This window comes from Drosophila tropicalis, unplaced genomic scaffold (assembly GCF_018151085.1).
Source record: "Drosophila tropicalis isolate 14030-0801.00 unplaced genomic scaffold, ASM1815108v1 contig_158, whole genome shotgun sequence".
In the NCBI taxonomy this organism is placed as follows: Eukaryota; Metazoa; Arthropoda; class Insecta; order Diptera; family Drosophilidae; genus Drosophila; species Drosophila tropicalis.
The window spans coordinates 8,464,375-8,482,893 of record NW_027172602.1 but is presented as its reverse complement, the minus strand read 5'-3'; the positions used below and the strand labels follow the sequence as shown (position 1 = coordinate 8,482,893).

Sequence of the window (18,519 nt, the reverse complement as noted above, 5' to 3'; positions counted from 1 at the left end):
CGCTGCGCCAATTCGTATTCTGCTCGTTTTCGCTCTCTTTGACACTAGTAATGGGACCAATTACGAGAATCTGTCGATCTCTTTGCGAGTTCGATTAACGATATCGGAAAAATTAATAAAATGGCTTGCGGATATTAATAAATCTACTAATTACAACCAGTTAAAAACCCATTAGTCATTACTTCGTCTCTCCCTTTCCCTCTATTATTTGTAATGAAATATGCCTATATAAAGCCACGCGATATCGGTAGCACTATCGCTGTATCGATGTTTTTAATTTAAAAAAAAAACCGTTAAGCATGGACTGAAAGTATGTGTACACTTTGTGAGGGACAATTGCATATAAAAAATTTGGTTCGTTTTAAAATTTTGATTTTGTTATTCAACACATTCTTAATTTAACTTTGCATGTACATATATAAATTTCATACCATGTAACTGGTTTACCTTTAATTACCTTTTCTTTGCTAATAATTGCTGCTCCTTGCTTATAGTTGTTTTCCTATATGTGCTTGATACATTTATGAAGTGTACAGAGAATTGAAATATGTGAACGTTTTTTAATGCCTACTTTGATATATACATAAATATCGAAATGTTTTCCATTTACGCATCAATTTAGTGACCATCTCTATCTTATGAAATCCGCGATATTGGCCACCACCAAAAATAAGAAGAAGAAACATAAACAGCTGTGACGAATTAAACTTTTACTGAGGATCGGTCGTCATAATCTTTAAGAAACTGTTATTCCCCGTTTATCATGACGTTCGCTTCCAAAAATTTTCTAATCTATATGAAAAGTATCGATATCCTTGATCTGCCCTATTTGGAACGTGATCTTAATTTCAGTCAAAAAGTAAGATGTTTCTTTATACGCCTATCTTAAGAGATAATCATTTTAATCTGTGGGTTTCCATTTTATCAGGTGAGCCTAGGTTTCCTTTTGTTCGGCGATCAATTTACAAATGGAGCATATATACTGCAAAAACTTTTAGCTCTTGCCCGTCTCCATGAAATAGAAAGTAGCCAGCATTATAGCGATATACTGAGTCAATATGCCAAGACAAATCCTGAATTTTGGCGTGAACATCTTATAGAAGCACTATGCATAATTCAAGCTCGTCGAGCATTGCGCAAACTTGGATTCAATTGGACGGAGCTACGGGCGCATTATCTACCACAGATCAGTGAGATAACGCTGCATGTTCATCCGCTATTGAAGGCCCTGTATGTGATCTGTGAACAGCTGACGGAGCGTCAAAGTGGTCGACTCGTACTGGACATCAGTGACATGTTGGCACGTCGTCATAGTCTACAAAATATGGGTGATCCATTGCGTTTCTACAATTTCAAATATTTAGAAATATTTCTGCTGGACTGGTTCTGTCGAAGATTTCTTCAACTTGGTGATATTAATGCAAAGGGCAGCAATGTTGAAATATTGATTGAGTATTTCAAATCAAAGGATATGTCTGTCCAAGCTAAATTACTGATTGACACAATTAATGCTAATGTTGGCAACACGCCAGAAGATCCAACGCCATCTGCACCTCCGCCTCCCCCCGCTGTTAAGTGTGAAGAAGATACAACAGAGGATAATAAGGAACGCCAAGACATACCAAAAGCGCACTTGCCAGCCTCAGATCTAACCCCAGCTCTACATTTAACCAGTAGGAACGCTGGCATTGCTCTAATAATAAATCAGCAATCCTTTCACCAAAATGTCGATGAAAATCTTAAGGTAACTTTGAAATAACTATTGCATGCCATCTCACTCTATCTTATGCATATAACATGTTTTTATAGTTTTCCTTATTTATTTTCCTTTTTTTATCTTTTTAAATAGCACCTATTACCATTTAAGGCACTTAAAAGTCGTATGGGCACTGATGTGGATAAACAGAAATTGGATAATGTATTCTCATCGTTGGGCTATCAAGTTGAGGCACACGATAACAAGGATCATCTCGAAATGATCTCATTAATACGACACGCCTGTGAACGTTCCATGTTACCTGATTCCCTAATTGTTTGCATACTTTCACACGGCTTCGAAGGAGCGGTGTATGCAAGCAATAGTATACCATTAAAAATCATTGATATCGAGAATATAATATGTGCCAATGATAATCTTAAAGATAAACCTAAATTTTTAATAATACAAGCGTGCCAGCAAAAGGACACAATAAATAATGGCAAAATGGTTAGAGACATGATAAGTTTATTACACGATGATTCTTAATTCATAATCTCTTGTTCCTTTCCAGTTTGAAATGAAAACCCACATTAATTTACCAGATCAACATCTTAACATGTTATTGGCCATGTCAACAGTTCCTGGATTTTCAGCTCAGCGTCATACTGTACAGGGTAGTTGGTTTATACAATGTCTGTGCGAAGCAATTGAACAGCATGGAGACAGGTTATTAATCTAATTATATCACATTCATAAGTTTGAATTCGTGTTTTTCTCTTGCTTTTAGTAAACACGTTGGCGACATTCTAACAATTATGATCTATAAAGTTTCCCAAAAATGTGGCAATAAGGGTGAGACAATGGTTCCCAAAATCTCTGGCTCATTGAAGGAAAGTGTCTTTTTGCCCAAACGTCAAATAAAGTAGCTCTTCGTATGGTATAAAATGACTTTTTCTTGGTCACTATTTTGTATATTATTAAGTTATTTAATTATTGTACAAAGTAGTATTCACAATTATAGAATGTTATTGTATTTGTATTTATATTTTGTATCTATCAACTTTTTATACAAACCTTTACACGACAATATAGTTCAACACTATATTCGAAAACAAACAACAAAAATTCATGGGGCATTTGGGTTCACATTTTATTATGAATTTGAATTTATCCTATACCCTTTCCATAGGGTAGACTCTTAAAGGCACAACTCGCTTTATTTCAAATTCATAATTTTATAAATTGATGGTCATATATTGGGGAAAAGAAAGAATTGCGTAGATTGGGTTAAGTATGGACTTAAAAATACACAAATATGCAAATAAAAATAAAATCGAGTTGAATTATTTTGCAATTTTTTCAATCAATTCACGGCATTTGGGATTTGTGCCTTGAGCTAAAATTTTACTTAAAAGTTTGCCTTCTTTGGATTTCTTGAAATCAGATTTATCAAGAGCCAACTCGGTATATTCAATAATTTGCTGATGGAGTTGATCCAAGGCTTTGGGATAGTTCTTATAGATAAGATTGAAACGATTTGAATGGTCGCTAAGCAGTTTTAGGATTTGAAAACGACGCTGTGATCGTGTCGCATCCGAAAGCAGGTGGGAGGACATGGCATTAGCCACATGGGCCACGCCAGGCCAATTGGTGTTGAAAATGGCTTCAAAACTTGCCAAGGTGAGGCTAGTTTTGCGTCGTGATATCCATTCGACAATGAAGCCCTCTAGGAGAGGCCAGACTGGTATTTTAGTGGGGTTCTTGCTGGAGGTGAACTGACTGACTAGATGGGCTAGGAATTTGTCACGCCATTGCATCACCTCGATTTCGGCTTTAGGCTGATGCTGCTGCTGGGGCTTTTTTTGATCGTCATTTTCAATTTTTGATGATGCCGTCGCCATCAATTGTTCAATGACCTCCAAGATGATGGATTTATCTTGTTCAGGTTTATATGTAATTGTCTGATTAATAATTTTGCGCATTAGCTTTATGGTTGCCTCTCGCAATTGCTGTTCCTTGGCATGGGGACCAATGCTACAGGACATATAGACCTGGAAAACGGACTGAATGATATCCAGTATTATTTCAATTTCTGGTTTCTTGGACACAAATACTTCTAGCATATCCAGCGCTCTGATACGGAAATGCATTAATGTGGTAGAGTTAATGCGTTCGGATTTTGTTGGACGACGTTTGGCTTCAGATTTTGCCGTTTTGGGTTTGAAGGCTTGGAAGGAACGTTCCAAGGCAGCATTAAGGCGCTCCCCTTCGGCCTCATCCACATCATTCCAATCCACGCTACTGGCACCATCACCATCATCACCATCAATGGCCATATCTTTTGTTAAAGCCAGGCGAACACTTTCACGCAACTCTTCCAGTCGAGCATTCTCAGTGTCATCCTCCTCCACCTCGTCCTCCTCTTCCTCGGCTTCTTCCTCATCCTTTTCATTCTCATCGTCTTCATCCTCACTAGAATCTTCATCGCTGCTTGCTTCATCTTCATCCTCCTCCTCATCGACCTCCTCTTCATCGTCATCGGCATCCTCATCTTCATTCTCGTTTTTGCTTAGAGGATTCCTTCTCATATCCAAGACTGCCAATATTTGCTCCAAATGCTGCTCTTCCAAATGCTCAATTACACTAGCCAAGACCAGATTAATAAATTTTCGCCAAAATTGTTCATTTTGTAAATTTAAAACAAGTAAAGAATCAGTAAGAACTTCTTTCCATGAAACGTCCAATGTCTGCAATAGAAATTAAATTGAATTGAATGATTATACACAAAAAGTTAAAGTGTTTGCCATCATCGTCTTACCTTCTTTGATTTCTCCTTACTAGTGGCGAATTCCTTGCACTGAATTAGATCCTTTAAAACCGTCACGAGACGTGGATCGCCCGATAATTGTGTCAGGGAAACAAACAATATCAAACCATCTAAGGTTTGTTTTAATTTATCCGTATTCTTTTGCTTTTTGGCTTCCTGAACTATGTTTTCAATTGTTTCCCAAGTTTCCTTTTGTTCTGTGCTACGTGGGCCACAGCGCAATTTCGTTTCGTTTTCGTCATTGCCCAATTCCTTAATAACGCGGCTTGTGAAGAAGTTAAGCTGTGGTAACAGATCCTCCATACTGCGTGCCTCCTTCAATAGATTATTGTAGAACATTGCCCGGAAGTGTGTACCCTTTAGCTCATTGAATTCACATGCGTTTGCTTGCGTGCAAGGCTTTTGTTCATAATTCACATTAAATATGGCCATGTGCAACATCTGAAGCATTTCGGATTTACGATTCTCTTCCGTGAGTCCATCCCGCGCAAGAATGGCGTTCATTCTACCCAGACAATGTATGCGACATGACTTGGATACATTTTCCTTGAAAAGAAGATCACGAAAATAGCTATAGACTTTGTACACTCCATCAGGGCTCAACTCATTGATCAATTGCTCAATGTATTTGGGCAAATGTATAACAGATTCCAATCGTACAGCATTATCTAGCAGGCGCATAACAATTTGCACTTTTACATCATCCTGGCTGACTTTACTTTTATAGAATAACAAAAGTATAGCCTCAAGTTGTGAAAAGATTGCTTTTAACTCTAAATGTGATGCCTTTGTTTTCTCAGTTCGCTTTCTTTTGGCTGACTGTAGCTCATTGAACAGCATCTCTAATACATTCGGACTGAATAAATCAACTATAATGCTCTGATCTGAACTATCATTACAATACAAGAGTACATAGGTTATAATTTGTAGGGCACACATCTTAAAACGGCTGTTATTCGTCGTGACAATTTTATCATCTACATATTTTTGCCACTGCTTAAGCAATTTCCCCTGCTCCTTTTGTATTAGAAATTTGGCAAATCGCTTATATGCGTTGGCATTTTGCGAAATCGAACTATTTAGATAAAGTTCAAATACATCCTCGAAATTTTTCAATGATAGAGCAGACTCCAGTTGATTGCGTGACAATATTTTTTGGAAATAGGCAGCTAACACAAGATCGAAGAGATAAATCTTTTGCTTTGCTATGGGCAATAAAATAACCGATTTTAGTTGACTCCATACGTGAGATTCAAATACCGATGCGTTGAGCTGAAAAAGATGTGAATAAAACATTATACTCTTATTGAACATTAAGTAGGAAAAAAAATGGAGATTTGTAAAGTTTTAAAGTAGCTAAAAGTTGTTTCTCCTTTTTACAATCACTCACATCATTATTTAGAGTAAAAAAATTACCTGTGTAAATGAATCAGCCAAAATATTTGCACTCATCGAAGCCAAGTATTCTCGTCCTTTCAGTTGTCCAATCAGAATCGTATATAGAGCCGTCAATAGTTTGGGTTCAGCATTCTTAAAATACGGAGTCTGCATAATGGTATAGACGGTAATTACTTGTCCCACCGATGCCAATGAATCCGTTTTGCCTTTCTTCTGTTTACCACCGATGCCGCTGCTAACCGGCAAATCACGTTTCATAGTCTCGAGGAGATCGTATATATCAATATTGGGTACAGACGATAAAATGTAATGGATATTGGCGGCACTTTGGGACACCGATTGCATGTCATCCGAGCCAGTGGCTCTTACCAAACGTTTCAGAGTGTAGGAGCAAGTTGCCAGGCGCTAAAAATATAAATGTAAATTAAAAGGACATTATAGCATGTGCGAATGAACTTACCTTGGCGTCATCGGGCTCATTTCGCAACAGGTTGACCAATCTGTTTAGATTGTTTTGAGCGAGACGTCCACTCTGGAGGTTACTAAATATTCCAAATACAGCGGGAATGATGTTTTTAATTGAAAGAGCGGGTTTGTCCTCGTCTTTAGCCTTCTCAAATTTAGGTTTCTTGATTGCCTCTTTTTCGTCATCATCATCATCATCATCATCACCATTATCATTTACCCCAACCTCTAGTTCTCGTTTCTTTGGGTGAGCCGGCTGTTTCTCTTGTTTCTTTTGGTCTTTGGGATGTCCGTTGGCAATGGTCACTGCCTTGGTTAAGGATTTCGTTTTTGATATTGTCTTTTTGTTGACCAGCTTTTTCTTCTTGGTAGGTGTGGCTACACCGTTCTTATCAATGATTGCCTTTGCCATTTCATACAAATCTTTTTAAAGCGAAGTAAACAAATCAACAATATAAGCGGAATTCCAATTCTAAACAACGTGATTGGAAACACGCTTTAAAAAAGTAAATTTATCGATTGTCGATAGTGCGCCAATATTTATCGATTTTCGTGATGGTGCGATTTATAAAAACTAATTTTTTCATTGCTTATCAGTTGTAATCTTAAATTGAATTACATAATGTAATACAATTGAGCTTAATGCTGCTTTCGAAGTTTGGTGTATAATTTAAAAAATCATTTTCACAAATTATATCGTAAGCAATCGATTAATGTCTGGCAGCATTGGTGTGACACAGTGCTGCCAGATCCGGCAAAAATTACGATTTCGATCATAATTTTCCTTATTTGGTTGTTTTTATTTTAGAGCGCGCCGGCTAATTTACCCCCACGATTCGCAATGAATAAAAGAAATAATAATAAAAAGAATTTCAATGGCAAGCGACGACGTTTTCCTAGTCCGCTGCAGCGTGAAAAGTTAAATCAATTGGTGCTGAGATTGCTGCAATTGGCCCAGGATGAACCAAGCAATCCGAATGAGGAATGGCAGCAATATGAAGCAATACAAACGCAATTACAACTGATTCTGGAGCAAGAAGAACCCATCCAGCGTGCGGTATGCCCACCCCAGGTGGACGATCAGACCCGATTGGCCAAAATAGCCGCATTCAGTGAATGGGCCAAAGCTGGTGGCATCCACAGTGACGGTGTGGAAATTGCCATCTTTCCTGGCTATCAAATGGGCCTTAGGGCCACCAAAGATATCAATCCGGATCAACAGGTTCTTCGTGTGCCACGCAAGAAAATCTTTTCCGAAGAGCAATTAAGCAAAACGGAACGTGAATCATTTTGCAATTTCACAACCAATTTCAATCTGGCCAATGCTCTGGTCGTTGAGAAATCCCGCGGAGCGGATAGCATCTGGAAACCGTACATCGATGTTCTACCATCACGTTACAACACCGTGTTATACTTTACCGTGGAGCAAATGAGACGATTGCGAGGCACATCTGTCTGCTCGTCTGCGTTGCGGCAGTGTCGGATGATTGCACGGAAATATGCCAAGTTGTATGCCTTTGCTTATTGTGATAGTTCCTACCTCCGGCCAGATGCCAGCCTCTTTACTCAGCATGGCCTCTGCTATGAACTCTATCGGTAAGTGTCTAAGCAAAAGGGAGTTTTGCGTGTGTGTGTCTGTGTAAGTGGGTCGGTATACTTAAGCATCTGTATATGTAAATAATTCTCCCACATTTCCTTACCTACCTCCAGCTCCTCTCTCATCTGGCAGTTGGCAAAACCAAAATCCATGTGGTTTCTATCAAGTTCTGAAAAGAAAACATTTTCAAAATATTTAAGTTTTAGGGACTCTTGTCAACATTTAAATTCAAAATGTTTTGATAGACTTCACATTGATTTAAACACTTCATTGTTCTTATATAGTAATTTTCCTGTCCTCTAAAGTCCGCCTCTAAAAATTACCGTTATCCTGACCAAAATTTCATTACCAAAAACCATATTTTATCACCTTGTATCAAAGGAGAAACTTACCAGTTTCATTCCCAAATGGGAAATTCACCGCCCACTTCCCATATTTATTTTATTTCAACAATGTTGGCTAACATTCTTTGCAAAGAATTTGATATACATATATGTACATATGTATATATGAATGTGTGTATAGATAATATCTTGTTTTTTTTTTTTCATTTCTCTACATTTTATTTTCACAAATCAAATTGAAACTTATTTACATACATATTTGAGCGTGTATATATATAGTTGTTTTTGTCATATATTTAGAATGAAAAATGAAAGAAATTAAAAAAATTGACCTCCAGCTAAAAAATAAATATGTTCAACATTTTCTCATTGTTGTTCATGTTTTTTTTGTTGTTGTTGTCGTGCATTGTAAACATTTATTCTAATAGTTAGTGCAGTTTGCTCTTATTTTTTTCTGGATGTTTGCCCAATAAATATCTCTATATATATATTGTATATAGTATATATAAATAAGCCTTGTTTTTTGGTGCCAAAGAAACAATTTTTGGGTTCGCTTTTACCATTTTCTGTCATTTTTTTTTTTTTTTTTATTTTTTTGTTTAATATTTATTGTCCTCATAAAATTTTTTTCCCCCAATTTAATTAACTTTATCATTTCTTTTTGAGCTTGATAATTGATATTAGACACACAATTTGAATTTTGAATACCCTTACAGGGTGGAAGAAAGGTTAGAGTAATCAAAAATAAGAGACGGGAAATTAGTTGTTAAAAAACAAAACAATAATGTGGAAATTTCTTTTGCCTATAACATTGGAATAATAATTTCAAGTTTGATAGTTGTAATATTTTTTAGTCATCAGTCGTTAGAACTCTGTAAGGGTATACAAAAAGTTTGTTTGCCAAAGTTAAGTTTTTCGTTGTGTTTGCTCCTTTTAATTTTTTATACCAACTGCTATTTAAAATTTCGGAAACCCATTTTTTTGGATTTTATATTTCTAGAATGTAAAAAAGAAAAACAAAAAAAAAAAAAAAAAAAAAAATGAATCAATCTATGGCTATAATTTTTACTCGTACATGATGTGTATGATGTGGAAACGATGAGAGAGAATAGAGAGCGATCTTATCATCACATATGTATGTAAATATATACATATGTATATATATATATATATATATGTCGGATAGTATTTAATTTACTTTGCAATTATTTCTACTTTAGACAAAAAAAAAAAAAATACTATTACAATACAATTTCCCTTAGACTAATTAATCGACTAACATTTCGACTTTTTGGTTGGGATGGGGGAATGGGTGGAATGCAAAGGGGCTGGGAGGGGGAGTAGGGAGTAGGGTAGGGAGTTGTGTATGTATATTTCATATAAAACTTGGCCTAAAACAACAACATTACTTCCGAAATCTGATCTGATGATAGCCCCTTGAGCCAGCCTTAATTATCAAATGATTTGCGTAATGTATCAAATAGATATTCTTGAACTTCCGGTGAATTTGGATCCATGGTATTTAGTTTCTGATGGGCAGCAGCATTACGTAGTGATAAGGCTAATGATGTCGGACTACGTCCGCCCATTAGAGTTGTTGGTGTTCCCGTTGCTGGCGTTCCAGTTGTTGTTGTTAATGAAGTTGCCGTACTCAATGTGGTTGAGCCATCCCGTGTAAATAGTAATGAACTCTGGCGTTGCAATTGATGATGCACGGGCGTGGTGCATGATACGGCCGTAGAGATACTGCTAATGCCGTTGCCATTGCTGTGGCTATTATGGGTGTTGCTGCTGCTGCTGCTGTTGTTGTTGGTGCCCACAACAAGCTCTTCCATATGTTGACGCATTGAGGAACGTCGCGACGCCGTTGCCGTTTGCGCCAATTGTGGCAATTTGCTCTTCATGGCATTGTAAGTCTTGAGATAGCTAGTCTTTCGCCGACGATGCTGTTTCCATCGACAGACAACAAAGATCACCATAAATGTGCCCAATGCTGTTAACACAATTGCCGCACTTGCCACAATGGCCGATCGTATGCCCGCCGGCATGCTGGAGTAGAGGCTACCACCCAAATGCTGCTGCGATACCACCGAAGAGGTGGCTGCCGCTGCATTTGGCGAGCGATGAAAACCATGACCAGATAGTTCTAAATCCAACAAATCGTGGGCACGTTCCACTTCGTTCTCAATGGTATCGATCACGTCGGGATCGTTATTGGGGGCACCCAGTTGATGCTTTGTGGTGCCATTCTGAGATGATGATGTTCCCCCGAAAGGATTCACACTTAGATCTATATCGATTGACTCTGATCCTGATTCCGTTTCCGATTTCGAGTCATTGGAATCTGTGGCATCAAGTTCTTGGGAGTTGGCATTACCCTCGAGTAAAAGTCGTGGAGGTGGCAGGAAATAGGCATTTCGTTTGTCTTCGCCACCGCGACGAACATCTGTGGCTGTGGCCAGTGAGGCAAGTGCAAGAGTTTTCCATGATGGAAAAAAATCTAAGGATTTTTCACCGCGTTGTTGTTGCTGCTGCTGCTGTTGAAGACGCTGTTGTTGCCGGCCCGTCGCAGAGGTTGGGGTATAGGATGGTCCTGTGAAGAAAAGAATTTAAAAGCAATATGTGTAATGTATATAATTGATTTTCCACCTGTGTGCGGTTGTATATATGTTTGGTGTCTGGGTGTGTGTGTGTAGAAGAGTGTGTAGTAGTGTTTGTGTCTATGTGTGTGCGGCGGTTGCAGCGAGCTGTGGCGTGTGCTGTATACCCCCAGGATTGGCAAAGGATATTCACGCCAACTGCCTGTGGCAGATCCAATTGTTGTGTGTATCGACAAATAGTTTACTTGAAATCAGTGGTGAATCCACAAGGAAAGAAGTGAGAACAAAAGATCCGTTACTTACATAAATCAGTGAGAAATCGACTAAAGTCGATAGTCTAGGAAAGATCAGAGTTTTGTTGACTTAAGTTGACTTAATTCAATGGGTTTGTTATCGATACACAAATCGGTAATTGGAAAATGACAATTTGTTGAAAAGAAATCGACAGTTTTGAAAATATCCATGCCATTCCCAGTTGTTACTTACGTGTGCATTTGGCGTGCCGAGCCTGCTCTGTGCGCTTATACAGGTATGGAAATATGTGTATCTAATTAATCATAACTATCGATCGGGTAATCAATCGATAAGCGTATTAGCAAGAGCTCAGCACGCGCCCAACACTCGCGCTGTCAACTCACTACTGCTGCTGAAACCGCCGTCGTTGTTGGCGCTGGCGCTGCCGCCTTTCACGCTGAAGTCGCAGCCGTAATGCAGTAGTGGTAGTAGTAGTAGTACCTCGATTATTATTGCTTGTGCCATCGCCGCTATCATTTGGCTCGATATCAATGATAGATGTGAAATAGCTCGATCCCTGCGAATCCGTTTTAATCTCATCGGGCTTCACACTCTTCAGATCAATTAAATTGAAATGCGGGAAATTCTCAAATGCCGTCACAATGTCCATATTATCCTGCAGGACGACCTTCTGGCCAGGATAGAAACGGGAATGCTCATCACCGCCATTCACAATGGTTGAAAGATGCAGCTGGCTGGAGCCACGCTTGCGATGCTCTATCAATTCCTCCAGTGTCATATTCCGTTGCTCTAAAACCTTGAATAGACGATTACCCGAACGACGATCTTCGATCAGTTCCAATAGATCGGTACGATCATCAACATCATCCACAACAACACCAAGACTTAGACCCAATTGGCTTTTGCTTGATGCCGATGGACCAATTGTCGATCCTTGTGGTGCTTGGGATGCAGGTGGGACAGGCACTCTCATTTGATGGGTATTACTTTCCACTTCATCAAAGAAATTCTCAAGATCATCGTCTGGATAGTTCAGTTCTTCACTGACATTGCCACCAGCTGTGGCTGTGGTGCTACTTGCATTGCTGGCATCAACCACTTGATCTACTAGATCCTCGGCACTCTCTTCGACCACATTTTTGTCATAATTATTACCAATGAAATTGTCTTTAATGCGTTTTATATTTTCCTTACTGCTTCCATTGCGTAAGCGGTGGTGTGGAATTGCCGGAGAGGTTGTTGGTGGTGCTGGTGGTTGAGGCGGTTCGGTAGAGTTTTCCATCGACTCAACTTCCCCTTCGTTATCTTCTTCCCCTTCATCGACTATTTGATGGTCTATGGTATTGGCCATTGTAGTGCTAGGTTCGCTAGTGCTTGTATCCACTTCCTCAGTGGTTGTACTAGACACGGTTGTGCTTGTGGTTGTGGTGCTGGGTGCCGTTTTAAATAATCCTGGCGGCTTTAGTGTCGAACGCATTTGCTGTCTCTTCTTATAAAGGGGCAAGCGAGTTGTTGTTGTTGTTGTCGTCGATGTTATTGTTGAAGTAATGCTAGGATTTGGCAATGAACTTGAAGTTAATGTACGTCTTGTGGTTCCGCTCTCACGTGAAGAGCTACCAAAGAGTTTCAAACGTTGTAGGGTGGGGAATTTGAGTTTAGCCTTGGGCCCCGATGTCTCCTCATCGTTGTTGCCACCCAAATAGGCAGCTGGAATACGACGCACTGCATTCTTCTGATTCTGCGCTGTATGCCTAACTTCCGGAGCAGTGTGCGTAGCTTGTGAGGAAGGAATCGCCGGAGACACTGCTGTCGTCTGCAAGGCTAACAGAGCATTCTGTTTCCCCTTTAGAAGATCGTCTAGTGATAGATTCTTTTGTTGCAATATCTCGCTGAGGCTAAGGCCACCCGAGTTCTTTAAGATATTCTTTAAATCCACTGGACTTCGATTGCTGCCACTACTGCTGGTGCCTGCCACCATCGGCGTCGGCGATTCCGGCTGCTCCTTCTTGGCCTGACCATAGGGACGTCTGTAGGCCTTGCTGGGAATGTTGTTAGTTGGTTGCGCTGTGGCATCCACTGCTGCTGCTCCTGCTGCTGCTGTTGTCACCACCATCTGCTCTGTTGGTCTCAGGGGCTGCTTGCGTTTCCGTACCAAGGCATCCGCATCGTCATCGACATGTCCACGCCAGTAGGGTAAGCCCGAATCCTCCTCCTCATTGGCACCCATGGTCCCTAGCGGCAACTGGGGTCGACGTTTGCGTTTTCGTGTTATCCCTGGACGACGAGCACCACCGCCACCACCAGGTCCAGCTGAATCTTTGCCATCGTCCACAATCAGGGAGACGCCCGTTTGCAGTAGCTGTGAATGAAAAAGAACAAAACGAAAACGAGATGTAGATACAATTTTTTTCTTCTCCTTTCTTCGAATAAGATGGATGGGTCAGCAGGTCAAGCACGTGAGAGCTATTAAATTACTTTGCTATTTATCGTTTGATTGATGAACCTGATACTTCGACAGATTGATGAAAAATGTATAAATCGTTTTCTTTAATCAGCACAACGAGCACTAAAGCGCTCCTATCGGACAAGTCTGCAAAAGTCGCCAGCTAAGGAGAAAGAGGTAGATGAAAGATATATGAAATTTATAGACAATCCTCTTCCCTTGCAAAGCAGTTGAAATTAAATTAAAAATTAATATTTAAGAGCTCAATGAGCTTGAAAAATCTTCCAAAGAAAACTAGAAAAATAGGATATAAAATAGTCCAAATCTATCAAATTCCAAACGCAGTTATAGAAACCTTTTAAATACTTGTATTTGTTCCATTCGATGATCTTTTCTTAATGACTCTAAAGCTAAACAATTGAGGAAGCTGCCTGGAAGCACAAGCTGTTAGCAGTAATAGTAATTCCCAAATTGAGGAATTAGAAGTTCGTGATTGATTGTCGCTCTGATAATGATTACGTTCCGTGAAAGGGCTACAAATGCTATGCAATGCTTTTTGAATCTAAACCTATTACAATGAAAACTTCTCTTTAAGTTTAATCTGAAATTGGTAACGAAGACGTAATGTTCATTAAATTTCATTGCTAAATAAGTATTTAGGTATGTGGGAGATAGAATGTTGGCAATGGTGGTGGCTGGGGGGTGGGTGTGGGGTTACTGAAGGGACTGCAGTAGACGCTTTTGTCTGCTTTCACGTAATTAATTTTCAATTTAGCCAAGGCAGAAGCAGCAAAAGCTGCTGTCATGTCATTATGATGATGATGATATCTATGAGATTATTATGACATTGCATGTTGGCATGGGTATAGACAGAAAGAGAGAGAGAGAGTGAGACATAGAGGGGGGTAGGCAATAGATAAATGGGTGGTTTGATTGGTTAAAGCCTTTAGACTATGTTTTTTTTTTACTTTTGATTTCTCTCGTTCACTTTGCAGAGCTAATCAGACTAATGCAAATTATGATTTATCATGCATTTCAATTTGGGTCTTTTCCTTTGACAACTATCTAATCAATGAAATTGATATTCAAAGAACCAAAATCGATTTGATTTCCAGTTAGTTTTCATTGTTAAATTGAAAAATAAATTGTTAATAGAAAACTTGCTGCACAATTCTGCATTTTCTTTTTCTGCCCCCTCATCTTCCACAACCAAAAACTTGATAGGGAGGGAAGGGAGGACAGAAAACAAAGTAAAAACTAACTTTTGCGACAACTGCAAACAATTCAAAGAACTAAGAAACTAAAAAAAGGACAACGAAAACAAAATAAAGCCGAAAAAGAAAACAAAAAGGTGGTCAACACAACAAACCAAAACGATAGCAAAAAACTAAGCAATAGGAAATAAGGAGAAATCGTTGCCCAAGTTTTTAGCTATATGCATCTTTATATAGAGTGTGTGTGAGTGTGTGTGTGTGTGCATATATGTATGCAGGTATATGGCAAAGGTAAATCGAAAATTCTCCAAGCATTACACGCATTTCTTTCACGTCATTTATTTGAAGACGACACAGAGACAAAGCCATGTTTTTCCAAATTTTGTCTATGTACTCTCTTGTTGTTGTTGTTCATTTTCAGTGTGTTTCATTTTCTGATTTATCTTGTTTCGGTTCTCGAAGCCATTCCATTTATATTGGCATCGTTCGTTTTTCAATTTAGTCAAGGATATTTCTTCTCTCTCCCTCTCTCTCTCTCTCTCTCTGTCTTTTCTGATTGCATGCATAATGAAGACAGACAGACCGACCCACCGATAGACAGAGACACACATGGATAGCAATTGAATTGTAACTAAAATTGCATCACACCTCAAGGAGAGGAATACCAAATATAGACACTGGCTAAATGATAGATGATTCAACTTGCAAACACTATCCAAACATTTTCTGTCCTTCTTTCCTTAGATTAGTTTATAGTTTTGATCTTTAATTGCTTTTCATGGTTGGGGGACCTCTATGAAATAAAACTTATCGATTATAACAAATGACAATGCCAAGTTTCAGAAATCCTTATTAACAGGCTGACTACAAAATTTAGATGACATTCAACAATTTGAATTTGAAAATTGAATTTCTATTAGACATTCTCAACATACATACATATGTACATATCTGGTCTTACATCACATCCTTTTTGTATTTGAGATTATTTTAGCCAAAAGTGAATTGTACTCACTTGTTATTAAAAATTCCTCTGCTGCCTTCGCACAAAGAGAAAGTTAAGCACCTAAAAGGGAGAAGAGTTGGTCTCTTCCCTTCATTATATGTATATAAGTATCTACCTTTCATAAATACTTTTCAATGAGTGAGAGGCAAGAGTCCAGGTAAAAAGCCACAAAACAAAAATTCGACTTTGTGTACCTCTGTGGGCGCCGCCTTCAGTTGATTTCTAACAAAGTCAATGGCAGAACTTAGTCTCTCTCTCTCTCTCCCTCTCTCTCCCTCTCTCTTTCATGCTCTCTTGCTCTGTCCTTGATTCCCTTTCACTCTATCCCTCTCATTTTTTTCTTTCCCCTATCGTCCTTTTTAACCACTTCAAAGAAAGTTGCTGGCTTTTCATAATTAAATTGAAAAATTTATGCACAATTAAATGAAAAACTTTTCTTTGTGGTCAAAAACGATTGAGACACAGAGAAAGGAAGAGCAGAGCAGAGCAGAGAAATGAAAGAACGTCGTTCTAACGTCAAATGAGATATGAAAAAGAATTAAGAAATAAGTAAAGTTTAAAACAAACTACATATAGCCTTTAGTTAATCATAATTTATTACACGATCGATGAGTTGGAAATTTCTTTTGTCATTTAAGAATCAAAATTTAAATTTCTGTTTATTATTTCTCTTCTTTTAAGCTGGGCTGTTTCCACAGTGATGACACGACAGAATCTGGTGCCACGTGAAATAGCAACCAAAGATGATGCTAATTCACCCATATCGGCTTTGATACCCTGCTGGGATATGGCCAATCATAGGCCGGGCAAAATCACATCATTCTATGACAGTAATGCCCATCAAATGGATTGCACTGCCCAAGAGTTTTGCAAAGCTGGCAATCAGTTTTTCATCTATTATGGTGATCGGCCCAATGCGGATCTTTTGGTGCATAATGGGTAGGAAACATCAAGCAAATGTTGTTATGTTGATCTAAAAATTAGTTGTCTTTAAGGTTTGTCGATCCCAACAATACCAAGGATTTCGTAAATATTCGTCTGGGCCTCAGTCCCACAGATGGTTTGGCTGAGAAACGCTCACGGCTCTTGGATCGCTTGAATATTGAGCATAAGGGCGAGTTTCGTGTATTACCCGCACCGGAATATATATCTGGACAACTGTTGGCCTTTGTGCGTGTCTTCAATATGTCCAGCGATCAGCTGGATCACTGGTGTAGCGACTTGGAGCGAGCTGTCGACCTTTTGCACATTGATTGTGCTCTGGAAACTGATTTAGAGACACGCACTTGGCAATATTTCCATCAGCGTTTCAAACTTCTATTGGGCGTATTGGAGGCAACTTTACGAGAGGCAGATGAGTTGAAGCAAATGGCCGAATTACAATTGGCTGAGGCACAAGATGACAAACAACAACAACAACAGGATCAAGGTATTGATCTTATGCTATTGCAATATCGTCGCCTGGAGCGTCGTATTCTATCCGATGCCCTTGAATATGCCAAAGAACGTTGCAAGGTCTGAGAGATCTGGATTAAGTTGATGTATGCGCCAGATCGGAAAGATCGATAATACATCACATACAAATTCGAGTGGCCATTTAACGCACACTTTTTAGCATTACAAGAGAAAAGTCTATGTCCGATTATAATTACAGTTTTCTTACTTAATTTTGTTTATTTTCTTTTTTTCTTAAATACTAAAACCAAAATGCAAACCAAAATCAAAATGAATTTTATTTAAGAATAGAATTTATATATGTTTGACTAAGCCAAATTAATTGCGAAATGAAGTAACTCTAACTAAACTCCAATTAGTTAACTATTTAGATTTGCAAGTTAATTGTTTTAATCCTGAGTGACTTAAAAAAATAGAAAGGGAATGAGATGTAGAATGGATATCCAAGATAAAATATGAATCACTTTGTTTTTTTTTAAATAATTTTTATAATTAATATTGTCTGTCTTTTGTTTTCTTTTAGCAATTAACTATTTGTTTTGTAATTGTGTAAATTTTCTTTTGAATTCTTAAGAAACTATGAAATAAACAAATATAAAATTTTAAAATATTTCAGCTATTTGTTTGTTCATCAATGAAAGGGAAAATATTTATTTGTGGCCTTTTATTGCCTGTCCATCATTCAGTCAATCCGTCAGTCCGTCAGTCGGTCAGTCAAACGGCCGGCTTCATTTAATGGCCAATAACTAATTGACTTGCCCAGACGTCCAGCTGTGACAGCCTCAAAAACCAATCAATTTGCAAAACGAACCAAAAACCAACCACTCCCCCAGAAGCAGAAACATTGCTATAGATACAAACACACACACTAACACACACATGCAGACATAGTTAGATGTAAAATATTTGATTATGGGAATGGGAGGACATACCATACATATATGTATGTATGTATTTACATACATAGCAGCTAGAGGAGAGAAAATCAAACCACCATGATGTCTCTGATGATACATTAACACCCCCAAAAACTTGGACACCCATCAACTAACACTCCAGACAACACCCGGCGGCAGGGACAACAGACACGAGCAGACGGCGTAGAATGGCAAAAGGGCACAGACAGCTTGATGACGTCAACAATGCACTCCAAATTGCAGTTTGAAGTGATGTTAATTATGGTACTGATGATGACGACGACGACGACGAACGATGA

At 38.6% G+C, this 18,519-nt stretch overlaps 4 protein-coding genes across 4 annotated transcripts in view; 2 read left to right on the top strand and 2 right to left on the bottom strand.

The window, feature by feature from the left end:
* Window positions 1-660: 660 nt before the first annotated feature.
* On the top strand, window positions 661-2,738 carry Dredd (Caspase-8 Dredd). The gene is made up of 5 exons (XM_068303709.1): window positions 661-859; window positions 929-1,744; window positions 1,850-2,206; window positions 2,271-2,425; window positions 2,487-2,738. The coding sequence occupies exons 1-5, from the start codon at window positions 764-766 to the stop codon at window positions 2,623-2,625; spliced, it is 1,563 nt and encodes a 520-aa protein (XP_068159810.1). The 5' UTR covers window positions 661-763; the 3' UTR covers window positions 2,626-2,738.
* An 86-nt stretch (window positions 2,739-2,824) lies between these two features.
* Window positions 2,825-6,897, bottom strand: Mybbp1A (MYB binding protein 1a). The gene is made up of 4 exons (XM_068303708.1): window positions 6,385-6,897; window positions 5,943-6,329; window positions 4,518-5,798; window positions 2,825-4,446 (listed from the first exon to the last, which is right to left on the bottom strand). The coding sequence occupies exons 1-4, from the start codon at window positions 6,799-6,801 to the stop codon at window positions 3,043-3,045; spliced, it is 3,489 nt and encodes a 1,162-aa protein (XP_068159809.1). The 5' UTR covers window positions 6,802-6,897; the 3' UTR covers window positions 2,825-3,042.
* A 268-nt stretch (window positions 6,898-7,165) lies between these two features.
* Window positions 7,166-17,621, top strand: Setd3 (SET domain containing 3). Its single transcript, XM_068303285.1, has 3 exons — window positions 7,166-7,985; window positions 16,530-16,787; window positions 16,844-17,621. The coding sequence occupies exons 1-3, from the start codon at window positions 7,231-7,233 to the stop codon at window positions 17,367-17,369; spliced, it is 1,539 nt and encodes a 512-aa protein (XP_068159386.1). The 5' UTR covers window positions 7,166-7,230; the 3' UTR covers window positions 17,370-17,621.
* Window positions 8,668-18,519, bottom strand: part of LOC137587047 (serine-rich adhesin for platelets) — a 56,972-nt gene continuing 47,120 nt past the window's right edge. The window contains exons 4-5 of the mRNA XM_068303284.1: window positions 11,666-13,544; window positions 8,668-10,923 (exon numbers count right to left, since the gene is read on the bottom strand). Coding sequence (XP_068159385.1) covers window positions 9,779-10,923; window positions 11,666-13,544 — 3,024 coding nt within the window. The 3' untranslated portion in view covers window positions 8,668-9,778. The remainder of the gene's footprint in view (window positions 10,924-11,665; window positions 13,545-18,519) is intronic.